General features: G+C 35.9%; 1 protein-coding gene across 1 annotated transcript in view; it reads left to right on the top strand.

Annotated features, from left to right (window-relative positions):
* LOC150110628 (WD repeat-containing protein 11-like) overlaps positions 1 to 19404 on the top strand; it is a 355935-nt gene that overhangs the window by 212156 nt on the left and 124375 nt on the right. The window contains exon 18 of the mRNA XM_090399950.1: positions 13232 to 13400. Coding sequence (XP_090256076.1) covers positions 13232 to 13400 — 169 coding nt within the window. The remainder of the gene's footprint in view (positions 1 to 13231; positions 13401 to 19404) is intronic.

Raw genomic sequence — 19404 nt, 5'->3', positions numbered from 1 at the left:
GGAACAGAGGTCAACTTCACCACATGGTTCCCATGTGGTGAAGTTGACTACAAAGATAAAGTAATCAGAACTCAGTGTTGAACATGGGAAGTTAATAAACATTGTAGGGAAAAAATTATTATCATTGTACGGGCACCTCGATGGAGTCTGAAGACTCATCACAGGAGACCCAAACTATCCACACAATCTATTGAACCATTAACAGAACAAGCACTCACAACACACAACAAACCCATTCCAGTCATTTAGAACTCTCCAAGCAAAAAATTTAGTTATGACATCCCTACTAACCACACCTTTATTCAACTTCCAGGGATAACCCCTTGTTCTGGCCCCTCTAGTCAAGTGCTGAATCATATCATATCCTCTTTTTCTCCTATCATCCACTTCTGCAATCCACATACCCTCAATCCATCTTCATAGTAAACATTCCACAGACCACTCACCGTCTTGTTCACTTGTCTCTGAATCTTCTCCACCACTTCCTCATCCCCAAGAGACCAGACTTAGCACGATAATCCAGATGTGAACATATCAAGGCATTATAAAGAGGAATATAGTAACTTCTTTATCTGTGCTTGATAATGTGTTCTTCAATAGCCAAGTAATCTTATGGGCTATCTTAACAATATGTCCACTAAACTTTAACTCTCTGTCTACCACCATCCCTGAATCTCTGGCTTCCTCTATTTCGTGAAATACAGTGCCTTCAATGTATACCCCTTACAGAGTGTTGTATTCTTATCCACCCATTCCTGAATTCTCTTTTGGACCAATTTTTCCAGTACTTTTGCCACCATGCTTGCACTCATCCTGCAACCTCTCACTTTGTCACCTACAGAAGTCTCATATTCCATCATCTGTCTACCTGCAGTTGTTTAATGCATGCAGAGCAGCACACTATAATTTCTTTCCCATCTATAGTGATGGTTCAAGAATTAATACCTCTGTTGGCTGTGCTTCTGTATGTCTCCTGACATTATTATTTACAACCAGATCCCACCTGATTCCAGCAATTATACATCAGAGCTACATGCCATTCAGCTTGCACTTGTGCATATAAAAGAAAATTTCTACCAAAATTGTATTTATTTATTTCATATCCAAACACAAGTGGTACAGTAGTAAATAAGTGGTACAACATGATTTACAACAAATTAGGATACATTACAATGAGATCAGCTTAGATTTGATAGGTGAATTATACAGGGAATAATAATTAAATATGAAAAAAAGGAAACTATACATAACTTATATACAATAAACATGGTCAGATGTTCCTCCAGTATCTTGCACCATCAACTGCACTTTCTGTGCAGGATATAAGGTCCTCTTTTGTGCATGGTGATGGAAGAAAGGGACAAGAAATAAGGTGTTCCATGGACTGGGTTGTCCCACACTCACAATTGTCTGTGCCAGTGAGGTAGCCCCATTTGATGAGGTTTGTTTGCAGCGTCCTGTCGTTCAAAGTCTGTTGAGGCTTTTCCAAGTATTCCAGTCAAAGTGGGTACCACGTGGAAGATGTTTGGCTGTGGAATACCAGTATTATTTTCAGGATATAGTGCAAGCCATTGTTGAAGTCTTGTCTCTAGGAGGTTTTCAGGTGGTTCAACAGTTGCCAGGAAGCTATGTCGGGATCTTAGTCTTTGGGACACTGCAGTCTGGCTGAATAGTGGTTGGCATTCATCATTCGTTTGCTTCTTTCGTCAGCTGAGAATGCAGATCTCCGAATTGAAGTGGGTGCAATACCAGACAAAGTATACAGGTCTTTTAATGGTGTTGGTTTCAGACATCCTGTAATTAAGCGCAGCAGCTTTCATTCAATGCTGGATCAAGTTTTTCAGCATGGTAGGTTCTGGATCATACTGGGCAGGCGTATTCAGAGAAGAATAGCAAAGGGCCAAGGCAGAAGATCTCAGTGTGCTAGGGTTTGCACCCCATTTGGAGGAGGTAAGCTTTCTTAGTATATTGTTTCTTGCATTCACTTTTGGGTTTTTTTTTTTTATGTGGGTTTTATATGAGAGGGTGCGATCGAGAGTTACACCGAGGTATATTGGATTCCAGGAATGTTCTGTATTAGAACCTTCCCAAGAAATCTGTAGCTTGTTGGCTTCCTTATTGTTAAGGTGAAAAAGGCCTATCTGGGTTTTCAAGGGGTTTGGTTTTAGTTGATTCATCATCACGAACCATGGGCTCACTGCCTGTTGATGTCTGATGCCTGTTTCACTATCTTATTCCACCTTTCTTTGTCCAGTGCACAGTGTCTCAGTTTTTGTACACCCATTCCACACCAGTCTTTTATATCGTCTATCCATTCTCTGTATGGTCTACCTCTTCTGTTTAAACCATCCAAAATACCAAACATAAATGTCTTTATCTTCCGGTCCTCACTCATTCTACAGATGTGTCCAAATAATTGCAGCTTCCGTTTTATAATCTTCTGCATTAGATTCTGTTGGTGATTTTCTGTACCCATCCTATTCTTAGAATCTTCCTGTAACAAGCTCTTTCAAATGCCAAAATTCTTTTTCTTGATTCCTTATTTATTACCCACGTTTCAGATCTGTACAGTACATGTTGTAGCTGTTGATTGTATAGGCATCAGATAATAATCATGTTTTTTCTTTGCAGTCAGAGCATCGACACTCATCTGACTAACCCTCCTCCTTTATCCAGGCTTGGGACTAGCATGAGACCCCTAAGGATCCCATGGTGGAGTTGATTGCTGGTATAGTATGTGGTTAGACTATTTAAGGCAACTAATAGAGTAATTTCAATGGACTTGAAAATTTTTGATTGAGTAGCTATCGCAAGGTCATCAGCATAGATAAAATTTCTAGTTCCTGGAAAGATGGGGATATTATAGATGTTGAAAAGTACACTTCCCTGGGGGGAGGCCAATTTTTTTGGAGGTGCCAGCGGCTCTTCTTACCCCCCCCCCCCCCCCAGGGCCACGTAAAAGCATCTGTTTTCCAAGAGTGATTAGATCAGGAGGACAAGGCGATAGTCTCTAGTTATTCTGTATATTTTATTTCTGAGTGTGAGATGGTTTATACCAAAAGTGTATAATTTATACAGACTCATTGAGCTCTTTACCAGGCTATCTCCTCTCCTATGTATAATCCACATCCAGTACTTTATGAGGTGCTACACCTGTTTCACAAAATGAAAATCCTTAATTTTGATGTTCAGTAGTGCTGTATTCCCAGCCACATTGGAATTAAGAGAAATGAGGCTGCAGATGTTGCTGCTAAATCAGCTCATACTTTCTCCACGTACTGTTTGACAGTACCATATATGAGTACAGACTGCAGACAGCTTATAAGATCAGAGCTAATTGTTCAATGGGATCATCATGGCAGAAAGCATTCACAAACAAATTATATGACATTAAACCTGAAATTAAGCATTGGCATTCTAGTCAACGTATAAACAGAAGAGAGGAATTGTTCTTGCTAGGCTTTGCATAGGTCACTGTCATCTTACGCATTCTTATTTACTGAGGGTTGATGACCCTCCCATATATGAAAAATGCAATACACATCTCACTATTTGTCACACTCTGGTGGATTGCCAGCACTTTACATGAGAGAGGAATTAATTTTTTTTCCTTTTTACCTATCTAACCTAGCCATATACACTCAAGCAGATTGCATGATGTTATTAACTTTTTACTAAGAATTAATTTGTACAAACACATTTGACTGTAATTTTGTTTATATGTAAATACTGTATTGCTTAACTTAACTTTTGTACATATATATTATTCATTAGTTTAATTTTTGACCAATTATATTTTGCAGTATCTTGTATATTTGTGTAACCTCGTAATTTTGTTAATATGTAAATATCACATTGCTAAACTTAATTTTTATGTATACATATTGCATAATAATCTCTTTTTGACTCTTTATGTACTACTGTAATAACATTTGTTGTAATCATATCTGCATGTTGATACTGCATTCCTTGACTTGCTTTTGTAATGCATTTGTTAATTAACTTGTACTGTTGTCTATTTATGTACTGCTGTAACCTCTGCAGTAATTTTTGTTTATATGATACTGCATTGCTTAACTTAACTTTTGTGCATACATATTATTTACTAGTTTACTTTTCGACTAATTATGTATTGCTGTAGGATGCCTTGTATATTTGTGTAACCTTCTAGTAATTTTGTTTATATGTAGATATCACATTGCTAAATTTAATTTTTATACATGCATATTGTATAATTATTCCTTTTTGCCTTTTTTTTGTACTGCTGTAAAAGCATTTGTTATAATTTTATCTATATGTAGATACTGCACTCCTTGGCTTGGTGTTTTGTACATGTATTTTGTTTATTTTTTTTATGCAATGAAACCTGTGGTGAATTCATCACTAAAAAAAACACACATACTAATCACAGTGATAAGTTTTAATTTGTAAATATTTCATCCCAAGTATCTTGGGACATAGTAACGTATTATAGAATTAAATTAAAATATAACTGGGGGGGGGGGGTGACATATATAAAGAGATTATTTTACACAATTTTGTACGACAATTTCCCATACTTTAGGAATAGCAAGAACATCATTGCAGTTTAAATTTGGTCTGTGTAGTAGGGCTTCAGCACTTTCTTTATATAAACGTTCATGTTTATATAAAGATCTATGTAAAAGTTTTGTCTTTTCCCAATGGATCCTATGGTTTGGATTTTCAACTCCGTGTTGAGCAAGACCAGATTTCTGCGGTTTGAAAAGACGAATGTGGTCCTGATGTTCCGATATGCATTTCGGAACAGATCTCCCTGTCTCTCCAAAGTAAGACAACTTGCAGGAGCATGGGACCTCATAAACGCCAGGTAACATCAGAGGTGAGAGTTTGTCTTTAGGAGAAGGCAACAAGTTATAAATCTGGTTGATGGGTTTGTAGGTAGTGGCAAGATTGTATTTCTTCATAATTTTTGAAAGATGTTCAGAGATGCCTTTGACATAAGGTATGGGAATCCTATGAGCTTCTTGTCTAGGTTGATGTGTGGGGAAGTGACTGATGATTTTTTTGAGTTGTTTTAAGATTGTATCCATTTAGTATGGCTATATTTTTGATTATTTCTAGTTCTTGGTTTAGCGATTCTTCAGAGGAGCAGAATCTTTACGCTAGAAAAAGAATCTCCATAGGGTGTCTCCTTTCTGGATTTACACATTCAAAGAAAAGAAGATGATTCCATCGCCACATCAGTCTATCTCAAGCCTACATTTTCAGGTCGCTACATTCACAATTCTTCCGCTCATCATCCATCTCAAAAATTTGGCATCATTAATTACCAGAGCGTGCAGATTCTGCTCCTCTGAAGAATCTCTAAACCAAGAATGAGAAATAATCAAAAATACAGCCATACTAAATGGATACAATCTTAAAACAACTGAAAAAATCATCAGTCACTTCCCCATACATCAACCTAGACTAGGAGCCCATAGGATTCCCATACCTTATGTCAAAGGCATCTCCGAACATTTTTAAAAAATTATGAAGAAATACAATCTTGCCACTACCTACAAACCCATCAACCAGATCTATAACTTGTTGCCTTCTCCTAAAGACAAACTCTCACCTCTGATTACTTGGCATGTATGAGGACCCATGCTCCTTCAAGTTGTCATACTTTGGACAGACAAGTAGATCTGTTCAGAAATGCATTTCGGAACATCAGGACCACATTCATCATTTCAAACCGCAGAAATCTGGCCTCGCTCAACATGGAGTTGAAAACCCAAACCATAGGATCCATTGGGAAAAGACAAAACTTTTACATAGATCTTTATATAAACATGAACGTTTATATAAAGAAAGTACTGAAGCCCTATTACACAGACCAAATTTAAACTGCAATGATGTTCTTGCTATTCCTAAAGTATGGGAAATTGTCATACAAAATTATGTAAAATAATCTCTTAATATATGTTATCTTTTTTTTTTTCCAGTTATATTTTAATTTAATTCTATGACATTCTACATCACGCATACCGAGATTCCATTCTAATCATGCGCCCAAACTGTATGTTATTCCTAGTATTGTTTGAATTACTGTATTGAGGATGTCCCAAGATACTTGGGACATCCTCAGTACAGATTCTTATGAAATATTAAATATTTCATAAATATTTATGAAATATTTATGTATTAAAACTTATCACTGTGGTTACTGTGTGTGTTTTTTAGTGATTTTGTTTATTAACTTGTTGACTATTTCTGTACTACTGTAATAACCTCTGACCTTGTGTGTTGCTACAGCAATTCTGTTTATATATAGATGCTGTTTTGTGGAACTGCTTATGTATAGCTGTAACCTTTAGTATGGCACGGTATGACCTTTGTTGTTTTTGTGCCAAATAAACTATAAACCAAACCAAGCCACCATACCTGAGATTCTGATTGATCTATAATTTGCATTCTTAGAACCTCCCTTATGCAAGGAAATTAATTTTGCCCTCTTTTCTCTCCCTTGAAACTCTGCCAGAGCTGACTTATAATTAAAGAGCCTAGTCAGAGGCATTGTCAGTTCCCTTGCACATTCTCACAGAACACAAGCTGATTTTCCATCTAATCCCACACCTGTATTTACATTGAGACTGCAATATCCTACGAATCTCCAATTCTTCCACCTCTGTTCCCACATTACTGTCTGTCACATATAAAATAGTAACCTCACTAGGATGATATACCCTTGCAAGATGATCACTCCATGACTCAGTCACTCATTAAGTTTAATCTTCCATAGTCATTCTTTCTCTTACTTGCCACATAATGAAAGAACTCTGGGATTTCCTATGGCCTGCTCGGCTAGATTCTTCTCATAATCTGATTTTGCCGTTCTTGTCATGCTGATCACCTTTCTCTTTATATACCCTCCATAGCATTTTCTTCTTTTGCGGTTCATGCTTAATGATATTATTCATCCATCTAACTTCTACCTGATTAACCCTCCTTACCTTATATTGTTTCCTTTAGATGACATGACTATCTCCCATTCACTACTAACATCCTTACCCTGCAGTGTTTTCTGCCATGGCACAGATTTAAGCTTCTTCCTAAGATTGTCATAATCACCTGCCTTGTAGTACCACATATATCCCTTTTTGACAGAATATTCCTCATGTTGTACATCCCCAAGTCAAGACTGCATGGGCATTTTCACAATCAGAGGCAATGTGGTCATCTTGGTTATGGATAGCTCTTCTGATCCTTTGACCAGGTCCAAAACTCTCATACCTATAGTCCCTTCCATCACACATGCTGCCTCAAGTAATTATCTCTCAGTAGGTGTATAAATTCCATTTCCTTCTGGTCTATTATCTCCATAGGTGAAATAATCCATAATAATTATTCGACCTATACTCATTCTGCTAATTTGGTGATACTGTCTTCCAGATAATCCATGGAACTTTCTAGCCTATAGTAACAACCAACTGTATATTTTGTCCTACTTACCTTAATCTCACACCAGACTTCTTGAAATGAACAGCCACCCTCCTGCTTATCTCCTATTCTTTTTGGCTGCAATTCATTGCTATCATCAGCAGTACCCCTCCCCTCATTCTATCTTCTCCATCTTTCCTGAAGATACTAAACATCTCTCATTCTGTCCTTGTAATTACATCATCAGTTAGCCAAGTCTCACTAATGCCTATAAATAACTCTTGTGATCACTAACCAATGCCAAAAACTCCTCTCTCTCTTGTTCCTGATACTTCTGGCATGAGTATCTAGAAACTGCAGCATCCTTTTAGGCCCCCACCTACCTTTACTTCCTGAATTTTGCTTAAGAGACTAGATTTCGCACTTGGTCATTCTCATACTCACTCGCCTCATGGGTGCCCTCACACAAAACTCACTTGCTTCCACCCCCAATTGCTTAAGTTTTTCATATTGTGCTTCAGTATGCTCGGTGAACAAAGCTATCTCTAGACACCTAATACCAAAGCCTTTAAACGTCCATCAGCATTGTACAAATCCTTCTTTCCGTCAAATACAGACCACAGATCCACAAATCTTGCATCATTCTTTCTGCACAACCTACGTATAGACTCAATAGCTAGCACCCTCCTCAAGTTATACATAAAGTTCACATTATATATAATGTAATTATATATTACATTATATACAATTATATAGTTTACATTTATGTGTTATATTATATATACATAAAGTTTCTAAGTAACATTTCAGTATGTGCAGTTAGAAAATATAAAGATGAAATGTAGGTAAGCTTTATGCATATAAGGAGCTAAACAACAGTTATAGAAATTTTTGTTTAGCTGAAAAATTTTTGATCTTGAAAAGAATATAGAAGATAAATATAATATAATGAAAGAATCAAATAGCACAACAGAACGTGAACTCGCTACAGGCCGATAATTTCTTATTTATAGTTAGGGTTTCTCGCAAGATTCGTATTTTAATGACCAGTGCAATGAAACTAAAACTAGGAAAGCACAAGAATCAAGATAAACGAGATATTTAATTCTCTCACTAAATTATTCAGAAACAAGAACTCTATTAAGATCAATTCAATTAGAACATAATTTATGCATTCAATAAAGTATTTAGATTCTACTCAGCTGAGCATATCATTTACTGCTAGAACTTTAGTATAAGGCTTTCACAATTCTTATCCTTTAGGATTTCAACTTAGTTTCACTTTCAACAATATCAATATTCAGCAAAACATTCAAAAGTTAATTCTTTTTAGTCTCAGAGAAATATTCATAAACTTCAATTTATCAAACACTTAAGAGGCATCATCAGTATTTATCAGAGGATTAAAATAGTTCTTAAAAGGCTCAGTCTTGATTTTACATATATGTAGTGAGATAACACATTCAAACACGAACTAATTCTTCAATGTGGTTTCTCATGCTAGCTTCACAAGGAAATGTTTTATAATATCACTCATTCAAGCTTGACTAGCTGGCTCCAGCAACACGAAATTTGATGAAGTTCTCTGGACACAAGCAACACTATCACAAGTTAGTTATAGAATAGATATTCTTACCAGTATGATCATCATAGCTTGCACATTATGGAAAATTCTTACGACACTTTTAGGCACTCGATAATCTTCCACTTTAGGCAACACAAAACTTATAGTAACCCCGAATTCAATAACTTATTTGTTAAGACTGGAAAATGTATTTTCTTGCTCGTAATAACTTGTCTTACGATAATCTCACTCATTATTATCCTTTCACTCAGGTAAATTCCTTTACAAGGTGACAGGAAACTATAAATAAATATGAGTTTGAAGTAAGATTCAATAAAATCGGAACAAGTGTCCAAATCCTTGTTACGTCGTACGAATCCAGGATAGATCACATCTCACGACCTTCCTACACGCTCTCCATTTTTCCTCTGGTTCCTTCTTCCTATAATTCATAATTCTTCTTCCTTTTCCCACCCAAACTTCTTTTCTCTCCCATCGTTCAGTTTACAACGAAATCCCCGTGTGATCGTTTTACATTTCCCCACGCTAAGGCACGCGCTATCTAAAAATAACTTTTCTGACAGCAACCAATCAAATCACATTAGCAGAGTCCGTTAGAAATACTTTCACTTTCAGTAACAACAAATAAAATGCATATATTACAGTTCACTTAGGATACATTTACAGGTTACATAAAGAATTTACACAGAATAAATGACTAAAAAAAAATTACAATTATTATTTCAATGAAAAAGTAACAGTAAGTGTTTAAATTACAATTTACTTAGGAGCAAACTTCAGGAAATGCAATTCGTGTTAAATCATGAATGAAGTATCAATTTAATCATAAAATTCTTCATTCACAATTTAACAATGTGGTATTAGATTTTCCCAGTGAGTGCTTTAGAAAAGATTTATGCAAGCATACTTGGGAAGTTTGTAAAGAACAAAAGTGTAATTGTGGGGACATGAGTTTTGTTTTAAAACTACCACACAAATCATGGAAATGTAAATAAATGTAAAGTAATCTCTGATTTTTGTTGATCTTAAAAAAGACATATGATAGCGTATAAAGATGAAAAAACTGGTCAAAACAGTTTTGTTCCCTATGCGTTTTGTCGTATTACATAAAAATGATATGTTGACTGTATCATTATCAGCCATTGTCAGTCCACTGCTGGATAAAGGCCTTTCCAAGATTACCCGAAGACTGTGACTGTCCTGTCCACGACTCTCCTTTCCCATGTCACTCCTGCAATTCTGATGATATCATCAAGCCACTGTGATTTAGGTCGCCATCATGGTCATATTCCTCTCGTGGAATTCAATCCATTACTTCTTTTGTCCATTGTTGATGTTGTCTTCGAGCAATATGTCCAGCCCATTGCCACTTCAGATGTTTCGCTCTTCCTATGACATCAGACTTTGGTTTGGTTTCTTATCCACATAAGCCTTTTGTGATACCAAGCATACTTCTTTCCATACTAAATGTTGTTCTTAATTTTTGAATTTCCTTTGCCTTTAGTGTCCATGTTTGACAGCATATGTTAATATAGGAAGAATACATGTTAAAAACTGTTCTCTTCAGGCATAATGGTAGTTGGCTTTTGAATACTGAATGTAGTTTTCCAAATGCTTTCTGCCCAAGCATCGTGCATCTTTTAATTTCATCCATGATATTTTGTTCCATCGATATCTGTTGTCCTAAGTATATGTAATGATCTACTTGTTTAATTTCATCATTATTGATTTTTATTTTTTCTTGTTGGACATAGCTATTGAACATAACTTGGGTCTTCTTTAGGTTTATCCTCAGGCCAGCTATTTTGCTAGCAATTTGAAGTTCATGGATACAGATCTGTAACTGCAGTTGAAGTAAAGATAACTATGTCATCTGCAAAGCATAAATGGCTTAAATAGTTTCCATTTGTCTTCAGACCTTTTCTGTGAATAATTTTGGAGATATTGTGTCATTCCGTCATATCCCTCTCTGAATTTCCACAGTTGTCTGTATACTAGTAGCTTAATCTTGAAGTTATTTTGCTTACAAAGGTTTGTCTTCAGGTGCGATATCTCCCACAAAAGGCTCTTAACACCTCTCACAGAATTAGCACTGTGGGGCTAAAGGTTAAATAATTTCTCCTGCTAAAACTACTTCAAGCCTTACAAAAGTCTTGCACCATTCAGTCAAAATCATTCCACTAAAGATTTGTAAAAACATCCATGCTATAGTAGAACACAAACCACATACTATTGGTTGGAGATGGGGTGGTATTGCTATCCATTGTTCAGAAAGTCAGCAGTTGGAATTTTTGTATACACTTGGATAAAATAGGAATAAAAACAGCAATATAATTTTTCTTGCATGTATAGTATACTTTCCAGCCTGGTGGGAGGGGCATGCTGCAAACAAAGAAATTTCATACTAGTTATGAATTAACTCTTTAGGTGCTTTAAAATTCATGGCAATAAGGCTGTTTTTTAAGATATCTTTGTGTGGATTGAATGAATCATTGTCTTGCTATCTTCACTGGTTACTTCCAGCTTCTTTGAATAACCATTGATTTCAGCATGCTTTTCATAATTACATGGTGATGTCAGGTACTTCTAGGACACTTGGTTGTGACTATGCCCATTGGTCGGAAAGACCTGAATTTGATTCTGTCAATATTATGAAAGGATTTTTAATGCATGTGAATTGGTTAGTCTCGCACAGACTTGAGTAGGTAGGTAACAGGACTTTTCCTCAAAAATCTCAGCTTTTTGTGCTGAATAACCTGCAAACATGTTAGAAAACTATTACAATTTTCAGATAATACACTTATTCATCTGGCTCTTAGTTTTAGTTGCTTTGCTATAACTTTAAACAACCAACCATCTACCCAGTCCAGTGATGATCCACACAATGTTGTTCAGTTCATTGTCCAATAGGCAAGCATGTGCACTTCTACCACACATGAGACAGTATCTGCCATTAAATATACAGATGATCTTTTGCCTTCAGATAATTCACACTACACTCACATCTGTCAGCTTGTTTGCAAATGATTCTAATAATAAATTATCAAATGTTTATGATGTGTTCTAGTTTTTGTTCATTATTACACTTGAATAGATTAGGAGCATTGAATAAGCCTCTTCCACTGAGATAACTACATATTTTATAGTTTGACTTTGTTATTTAGATAAAAACTAGAAAGTACCATTTTGTTAATATTATGGTTTTGACCTCATGAGCCAAAGTAGTTGTTGCTCACTTTCAGATCATTGTTAAATATTTCTTCAGTAGTCAGAAAACTTTTCTGTATGTAACACTGGCTACATCATCTGTACATACATTTCTGAATGTTAAAGTATAGTTGATGTCTGCTGTTGTTCCATCTGAACGTATAATATGCTTTTTGTTTGTGATCATATATTAGATAAACAATTTGTTTGTTTATATGTGGTTTGTTTACCATTTAACTTTGTTTTTGATCATTTAATTTAATGAGATCTGCAGTTTGTTTGTGGAGATTTGAAATGCCTAGTAACCTTTCCTGCAGATACAAACTGTGTTAAATGCAGCAATTAAGACAATAATAGCTGCTGATCTAAAACTCTTAGGAGAATTTTTTTTTTGAAGACCTTAAAAGAAGTACATAACAGGGATTAATTACTACTCATGTCTTTGGGATTTTTCTTTGATTTCAAACCTGTCATCATTTTAGCTGCTTATAAATTTTTGGGAATTTTCCTGCTGCTTTCTCTGTCTCTATACCCTGTAAACTTTCTAGTTGTGATCATTTGATATAATGAGATCTGCAATTTGTTTGTGGATATTTGGAATTCCTGGTAACCTTACCTACAGATGCAGACTGTCAAGTGCAGCAGATTCACCATAGGAGATGACGTACTTAGTCACAGAAGCTTCTCACTGTTTGATATCCAGCTATTCAGGAAATGGCATTTCATTAAAAGGAAACAGTTCTCTTTGGAAGAATCTTCTCTAAGACGTCAAAGAAAACCTTAAAGTAGGTCAGTATCTACCCAGTCATTGGATGTTAGGTCTCATCATTTTAGCTTCTTACCAGATCTTCAGCAGTTTTCCTGTTGATAAGATACAGCTTTATAAAAGATAGCCTTTGGATCAAGTTTGTTCAAGAACTCTGGGGTAATATCTATTTTGGAGCTTCCCTGTCTTTTAGCTTCTTTAATACTTAAGCCACATGCATGCTGCTGATTTTCTCTTTATAATGTTTTTTTTTTTTTTTTTTAACATAGGCCCAGTTGATTAGTCAGGTGAAATGCCCTCGTGAGATGCCAAAGATACAAGATATTGACTGGGTTGGCTCTGATCGACCTGGACTAGCTACAGCAGATGGTTGCATATGTGTTACTGACATTAATTTGAAGACAACCTCATCACCTCTGCAAGACTATCAACCTTCTGGTATGAGTTTATTTGTTTAATAACTAGATATCAATGCTGAAAATGATAATTTCCACATTCATGTCACATGAATTGATTAGAATTACTTATTGTTTGAAGAAATGTTAACTCATTTTCAGTAGCTATTAGTATTCAAGAATAAATACCAGAAAAGAGCCACATGAATAAGGAATCCATGTGGCTCATTAAGGAAAATTCAGGAATTCCATTAGATGAATTTATATGTGATAATGGCAAAAGCAGCAGAAATGACACCTCAGTTAAACATTGAGAATTTCACATGTAGTGATGGATGATGATATATTTAGGATATGATGTTTTTGGATGTGTGAAATGAGTTTGAAGGAAGTTGGATTTGTATAAGAGGAACTGCCTGCACCTGAATGCATTTGGTATCAGGAGTATAGAAAAATTAATAACTGGTATTTCTCATGGAAAGGCTTAGACGTTCATTATGCATTTTTACTAAATAGCATGTGAATGAGGAGACAAAAACTCAGCCCACTTCAAAGTCAGCATAGAAAACCTTACACCCAAACACACTGACGTAATGGTCAGTTTTGATGTCTCCTCCTCATTCACAAATGTCCCACTCAAAGAATCCTTAGAGATAATCCAAGCTAAATTTCCTCCCGATATCACAGCCCTATTTCAGTTCACAATGAACTCGGGCTATTTTGTTTGGCAGGAAAATTCTACAAACAAATAGAGGATACAGCCATGGGTTCACCACTCTCCCCACCCTTGGCCAATTTCTTTATGGAGACCTTTGAAGAAAAAGCCTTATCCTCTTCCCCACAAAAACCAACCATGTGGCTTCGTTATGTTGATGTGTTCGCTATTTGGCCACATGGCTCTGATGCAATCCTTTCCTTCCTAACACGCTTAAACAACCAACACCCCAGAATCAAATTCACCCTGGAAGAAGAAAAAAAAACGACTGCCTTCCTTTCTTAGACACACACTAGTCACCCGCCATCCTGATGGAACCTTGGTTTTCTCAGTCTATAGAAAACCCACCCATACAGGCAGATACATTCACCAACAATTCCCCCCCCCCCCCACCTCACAACAATATGGTGTCATTAAGACACTACACAATAGGGCTAAACTTATCAGTTCAAATGACAATGTCCTAACCACAGAACTAACCACATTCTCAACACTTTCTCAGCCAATGGCTACTCCCCCCCCAAAAAAACGTGACGTTGCCAAAATATTGGAAGTGTATTAAAATTTATTTCAATGTATATCCTAGTATGCATTGTAATTTCCTTAAGCTATTTAATAAAAAAAGTAAAAATAATAACTGGTATGAGACCTAACGCAGAGAATCAAGGAAACTAAATTATGAAGGGAGGAATAATGTGAGTGTAAGAGCGACAGTGTTATATAACTGTGTTAATGACGGGAATGGGCTTTGTCATGGAAATGTTGGTGAAGAGAGAACGATATCAACTTTGTGTTCATCCAGTTTGGACCCATCAAACTTGTGCAAAGATGTCTACTTGTATATGGCACTAGAGAAGAACAGAAATCTGCAAGTTGTCCAACTGTGTCATGCAGACAAGAGTATACTAAAGAGCATGCAGGTAGATTATTATGTCTGTACACGAATGCTAGGAGTATCAGAAACAAAGGGGTAGATTTTATTGCTTTAGTCAATATGTTGGGACTTCAGATTGTAGGAATTAATGAGACCTGGCTATCACAATCAAACATACTAACTAGTATAGAGTGTAAAGGGTACACTATTTTTAGAAAGGATCGAGAGGATAGGAGAGGAGGGGACGTGCTGCTAATGATATCGGATGACTTAAATCCAGTTAGAGTTAAGACCTATGATTATTGTATTACTACTAACAATATTTTATGTGGCAGTGAGTTTGAAGCCATCTGGTGTGAGGTGGAATCTAACAAGATTAATTACATAGTGGGGTGTTGTTACAGACCTGATGGATCTGTTGATAGTGATGAAGAAATGCATCACCAAATAGAAAATGAGTGCAAAAAGAGTAATCATAATGGGAGACTTTAATTATCCAAATATTGACTGGGTAGCAGTAGAATCTCATGAGAAGAATGAAAATGCATTTATTGAGCTGTTGCAGGACAACTTCCTCAAGCAGCATGTGACAGAAGGTACTCGAGTTCAAAGAGTTTTAGATTTGATTATAGTGTCAGAGGGCATTTCAGTTAAAGACATAACTATTCTGCCTCTGGTTGGTGACAGTGATCATGCGGTACTCACTTGGGAAGTGACTAAGTTTATGAAGGTTCCATTCAGAAAAGGTTACATGCTGAACTACAAAGCAGGAAATTATGACCAATTGAGGAGGAGTATACTTTATTTGGTGGAATGGGATTGGTTGTTCGATGGAAAAAATATCGACAGTGCATGGGAAGCATTTAAACAGTACTTAAATGATGTGATATCAGAATGTGTCCTGAGTGTTCGAAGAATAAAAAGGGTAGGAATCAAATGGATGTGTAATCTTATTAAACAAGAGATTAGTAAGGAAAGGACGATGTGGAAGGTATACCATTTGCATAAGGATGATGTCCTTTAAGAACGTTATAAGCAGTCATAAGTACTAGAATAGTCACAACTGTTGTATAGAAAGCAAAGTCTGAGTATGAAAAAGAAACTGGCTCTGCGTGCTAAAGACAACCCACAAGAATTCTATCGATATTCTGCAAGTAAAAGAAAGAATGCATACGAAAGAATAACTCTTCTAAATCCAGATGGCGTGAGGGTTGCTCAGATAATAAATGCCCATTTTGTTAAAAGCTATCAACCTGGTGTATGCAACATTAAGCTCACTGAAACCTTTTCACTTGGTGAAGAAACTCAGGTGTATGAGGACAAGTTATTAGAGTTGTTGCACAAATTGAATAATAATTCAGCCATAGGAACTGATGGGATATCTGCACGTCTGCTAAAAGAGTGTTCAACTAAACTGGCCATTCCTTTGACCAGGCTGTTTAATATGAGACTCAGAACAGGAAGGGAAGATTCTGCAGGAATGGAGGAATGTATGGTAATTCCATTGCACAAGGATGGTGCAAAGACTGATGTATCCAACTATCGACCAATTAGTATCTCAGGAGTGGTGGTGAAGATTTTGGAAAAATTGGTTAGGGCTCACATTCAGAAATGGGTTGACAGTGAATCTCTACTTTGCAATGAATAACATGGGTTTACTAAGGGAAGGTCATGTTTTAGCAACTTGCTCACATTCTGTAACAATGTTACCATTGAACTAGACAAGGGGAATGGATACACCATGATACTTTTGGATTTTGCTAAGGCTTTTGACAGAATACAGCATGGTAGACTGGCTAAAGCATAAATTGGAGAAAATGGGTTTAAGTTATAGAATATTAGCATGGATAAGAGGATGGCTGACTGACATATCAAATATGGTATAAGGAGGCAATATTTAAGGTAATAAGTGGTGTACCACAAGGAATTAGTGCTTGGTCCACTGTTATTCAATCTGTACATTAATGATATTGGGAAGGATTTGACAAGCAGCATACAGCTATTTGCTGATGATGCAAAGATAGATAGGGTAATCAGGAATACTGCTGATATGCAGTACTTGCAGAATGATTTGAATAGGCTGGAATTATGGGCATGAGAAAAGGGGCGTCAGTAAATGTAAACTCATTCACTTCAGCGTGATTAGATATCCAATGTCATATTATATTGGTGGGATTATGCTAGAAGAAACTGGTGAGACTAGGGATCTTGGAGTGTTAGTAGATAGGAAATTAATAACAGAAAAAAATGGAAAAAACTCACGTACAAAGATTATTTTATAGTATAATTTTTGCCTGTGTGTCACAGGCATCTTCAGTACATTAAGCTCAAATTAAACAATAACTGGTCAATAACTTTCCTAAAAATAAAAAAAATAATAATAATAAATAAATTAATTTTAAAAAAAATCAATACAATAAAAAGTTAGGAAAGATCAGCTGATTTGTAAAGTACTATCTGCCATAAACTTTTAATACTGTAATGCGCATATCTTCGAGCTCTTACTTAAAGGTCTTTAATGATTCTCGTGACAAGCTAAAATGCAAATTTGAATCACTGATCAGCATACCTAGATCCAGTAATAATACTATTGATATAGATAAAGTAGTTATAAATGTTTCCGGATGTCCACTAACAGACTGTGAACGTTTTGTTTTATCAAAAGGACATGATTTCGCTGTTATGCCGAATAAGGTGTCACTTATGGGTTTTTTTCATAACATAGTCAGGGGTATTCAATCCTTATCCCAAAAAACAGCCAACAGATTATGTTTTGAATGTGCACAAATTCTTTTTCATGCCAAGCCTCCTCGTTCTAATCTTTCTTACTCTGAATTTAAAGCATTGAAATCACTGAAAAATAACAATAATTTAATTATTATGAAAGCTGATAAGGGGAAGGTTGTAGTGATTCAAGATAAGAAGGAATATGAGAGAAAAATATCTCTTTAACTTTGCGACTATTCAACTTATAGGCCTCTTTCATCGGATCCTACCCGGAGTCAATTGAAGAGACTTAATTCTCTTATAGATAATGTATCTACATGGAATGAAGATCAAATGAAAAACTTAAAACCTTCTTCGGTCGTCCACCTAGATTGTATGGTCTTCCAAAAGTTCATAAACCAGGCATTCCGTTAAGACCAGTCGTAGGCCCCACTTACAAAATCTCAAAATTTTTATCGAATTTACTCTCCTCTTCAACTAGAAGAACTGATACTTATATAAAAATACTTTGGTATAATAAATTTAGTTTAATCCTTTATCCAAGTGTGAGCAAACAAAGTTTGCGCCTGAAAGTATCTTCAGGACTGGGTTAAGGTGGTACTACACCAGGGCAACTCGTTGCAAAGGTGGAGCAAGCTACCAACACTCCTATCCTAGTATTTCCCATAATGCAAAACACATCTCCTTGCGGATATGTCTAATGTTATGCATTAAGGGAAGGGCCACTACCCAGACCGGTTTCGACCTTTATTGAGGTCTCTTCAGTGGGAGCCAGGCCCAAGTCGAGATATCAGGCAGAAGCATTAGCAGGTCATCTCCACCTATAGGAATTGCCAATAAACTTTAGGAAAATAAACTTTCAACAAAAATACTTTGGATTTCAAAAATAAAATTTCAGATCTTCATTTGGACGTGTCTGATATCATGATCAGTTTAGATGTTGTTTCTTTATTTACAAATGTGCCTCTTTTGGAAAGCATTGAATTACTACAACAGGAATTTCCTTCAGACATTGTAAACTTATTTGATTTTGTAATAAATTCTGGTTATTTTTCCTTTAAAAATAAGTTGTATCAACAAATTGAAGGAACAGCAATGGGTAATCCTCTTTCTCCTGCCATCTTCTATTTCTTTATGGAACATTTTGAACAACATATCTTTGACAACATTTCTCCCAGACCTACTCATTGGTTCAGATATGTCGATGACATTTTTGCTGTGTGGAATGGCTCTTTGGGTGAACTTCAACAATTTTTCACTAAGTTAAACGCATTTCATCCTAGGATCAAGTTTACCCTAGAATCAAATAAGCAGTTAGCCTTTTTAGATCTTCTAATTCTTTGCCAACCAGATGGTAACCTATATTTCTCAGTTTATAGAAAGAAGACTCATACAGGCCATTATATCCATGCGGAATCTCATCACCATCCCAGTCAAAAGGCAGGAACTATTAAAACACTGGTTCATCGGGCCCACTTCTTTTGATCTTTAGACAATCTTTTACAGAAAGAACTACAATATATAACTTCTTCCTTTCTATCTAATGGTTATAAGAATTGCTTCATTAAAAGAACTTTGAGTAGTTTTAATATGTCTTCCTCTTCAAACACAGAAGAAATAACGTGCATTACTATCCCTTATGTACAAGGATCAGTGAATGTATAGCAAAAGTTTTAAAACCACTGAATATTTTTGTTGCCTTTCGACCGTTTAGAAAAATCTCCACCTTTC

This window comes from Typopeltis vanoorti, chromosome 1, assembly GCF_054136105.1.
Source record: "Typopeltis vanoorti isolate ZY-2024b chromosome 1, IOZ_Tvanoo_1.0, whole genome shotgun sequence".
NCBI lineage: Eukaryota > Metazoa > Arthropoda > Arachnida > Uropygi > Thelyphonidae > Typopeltis > Typopeltis vanoorti.
This window is presented reverse-complemented; position numbering and strand designations above follow the sequence as displayed.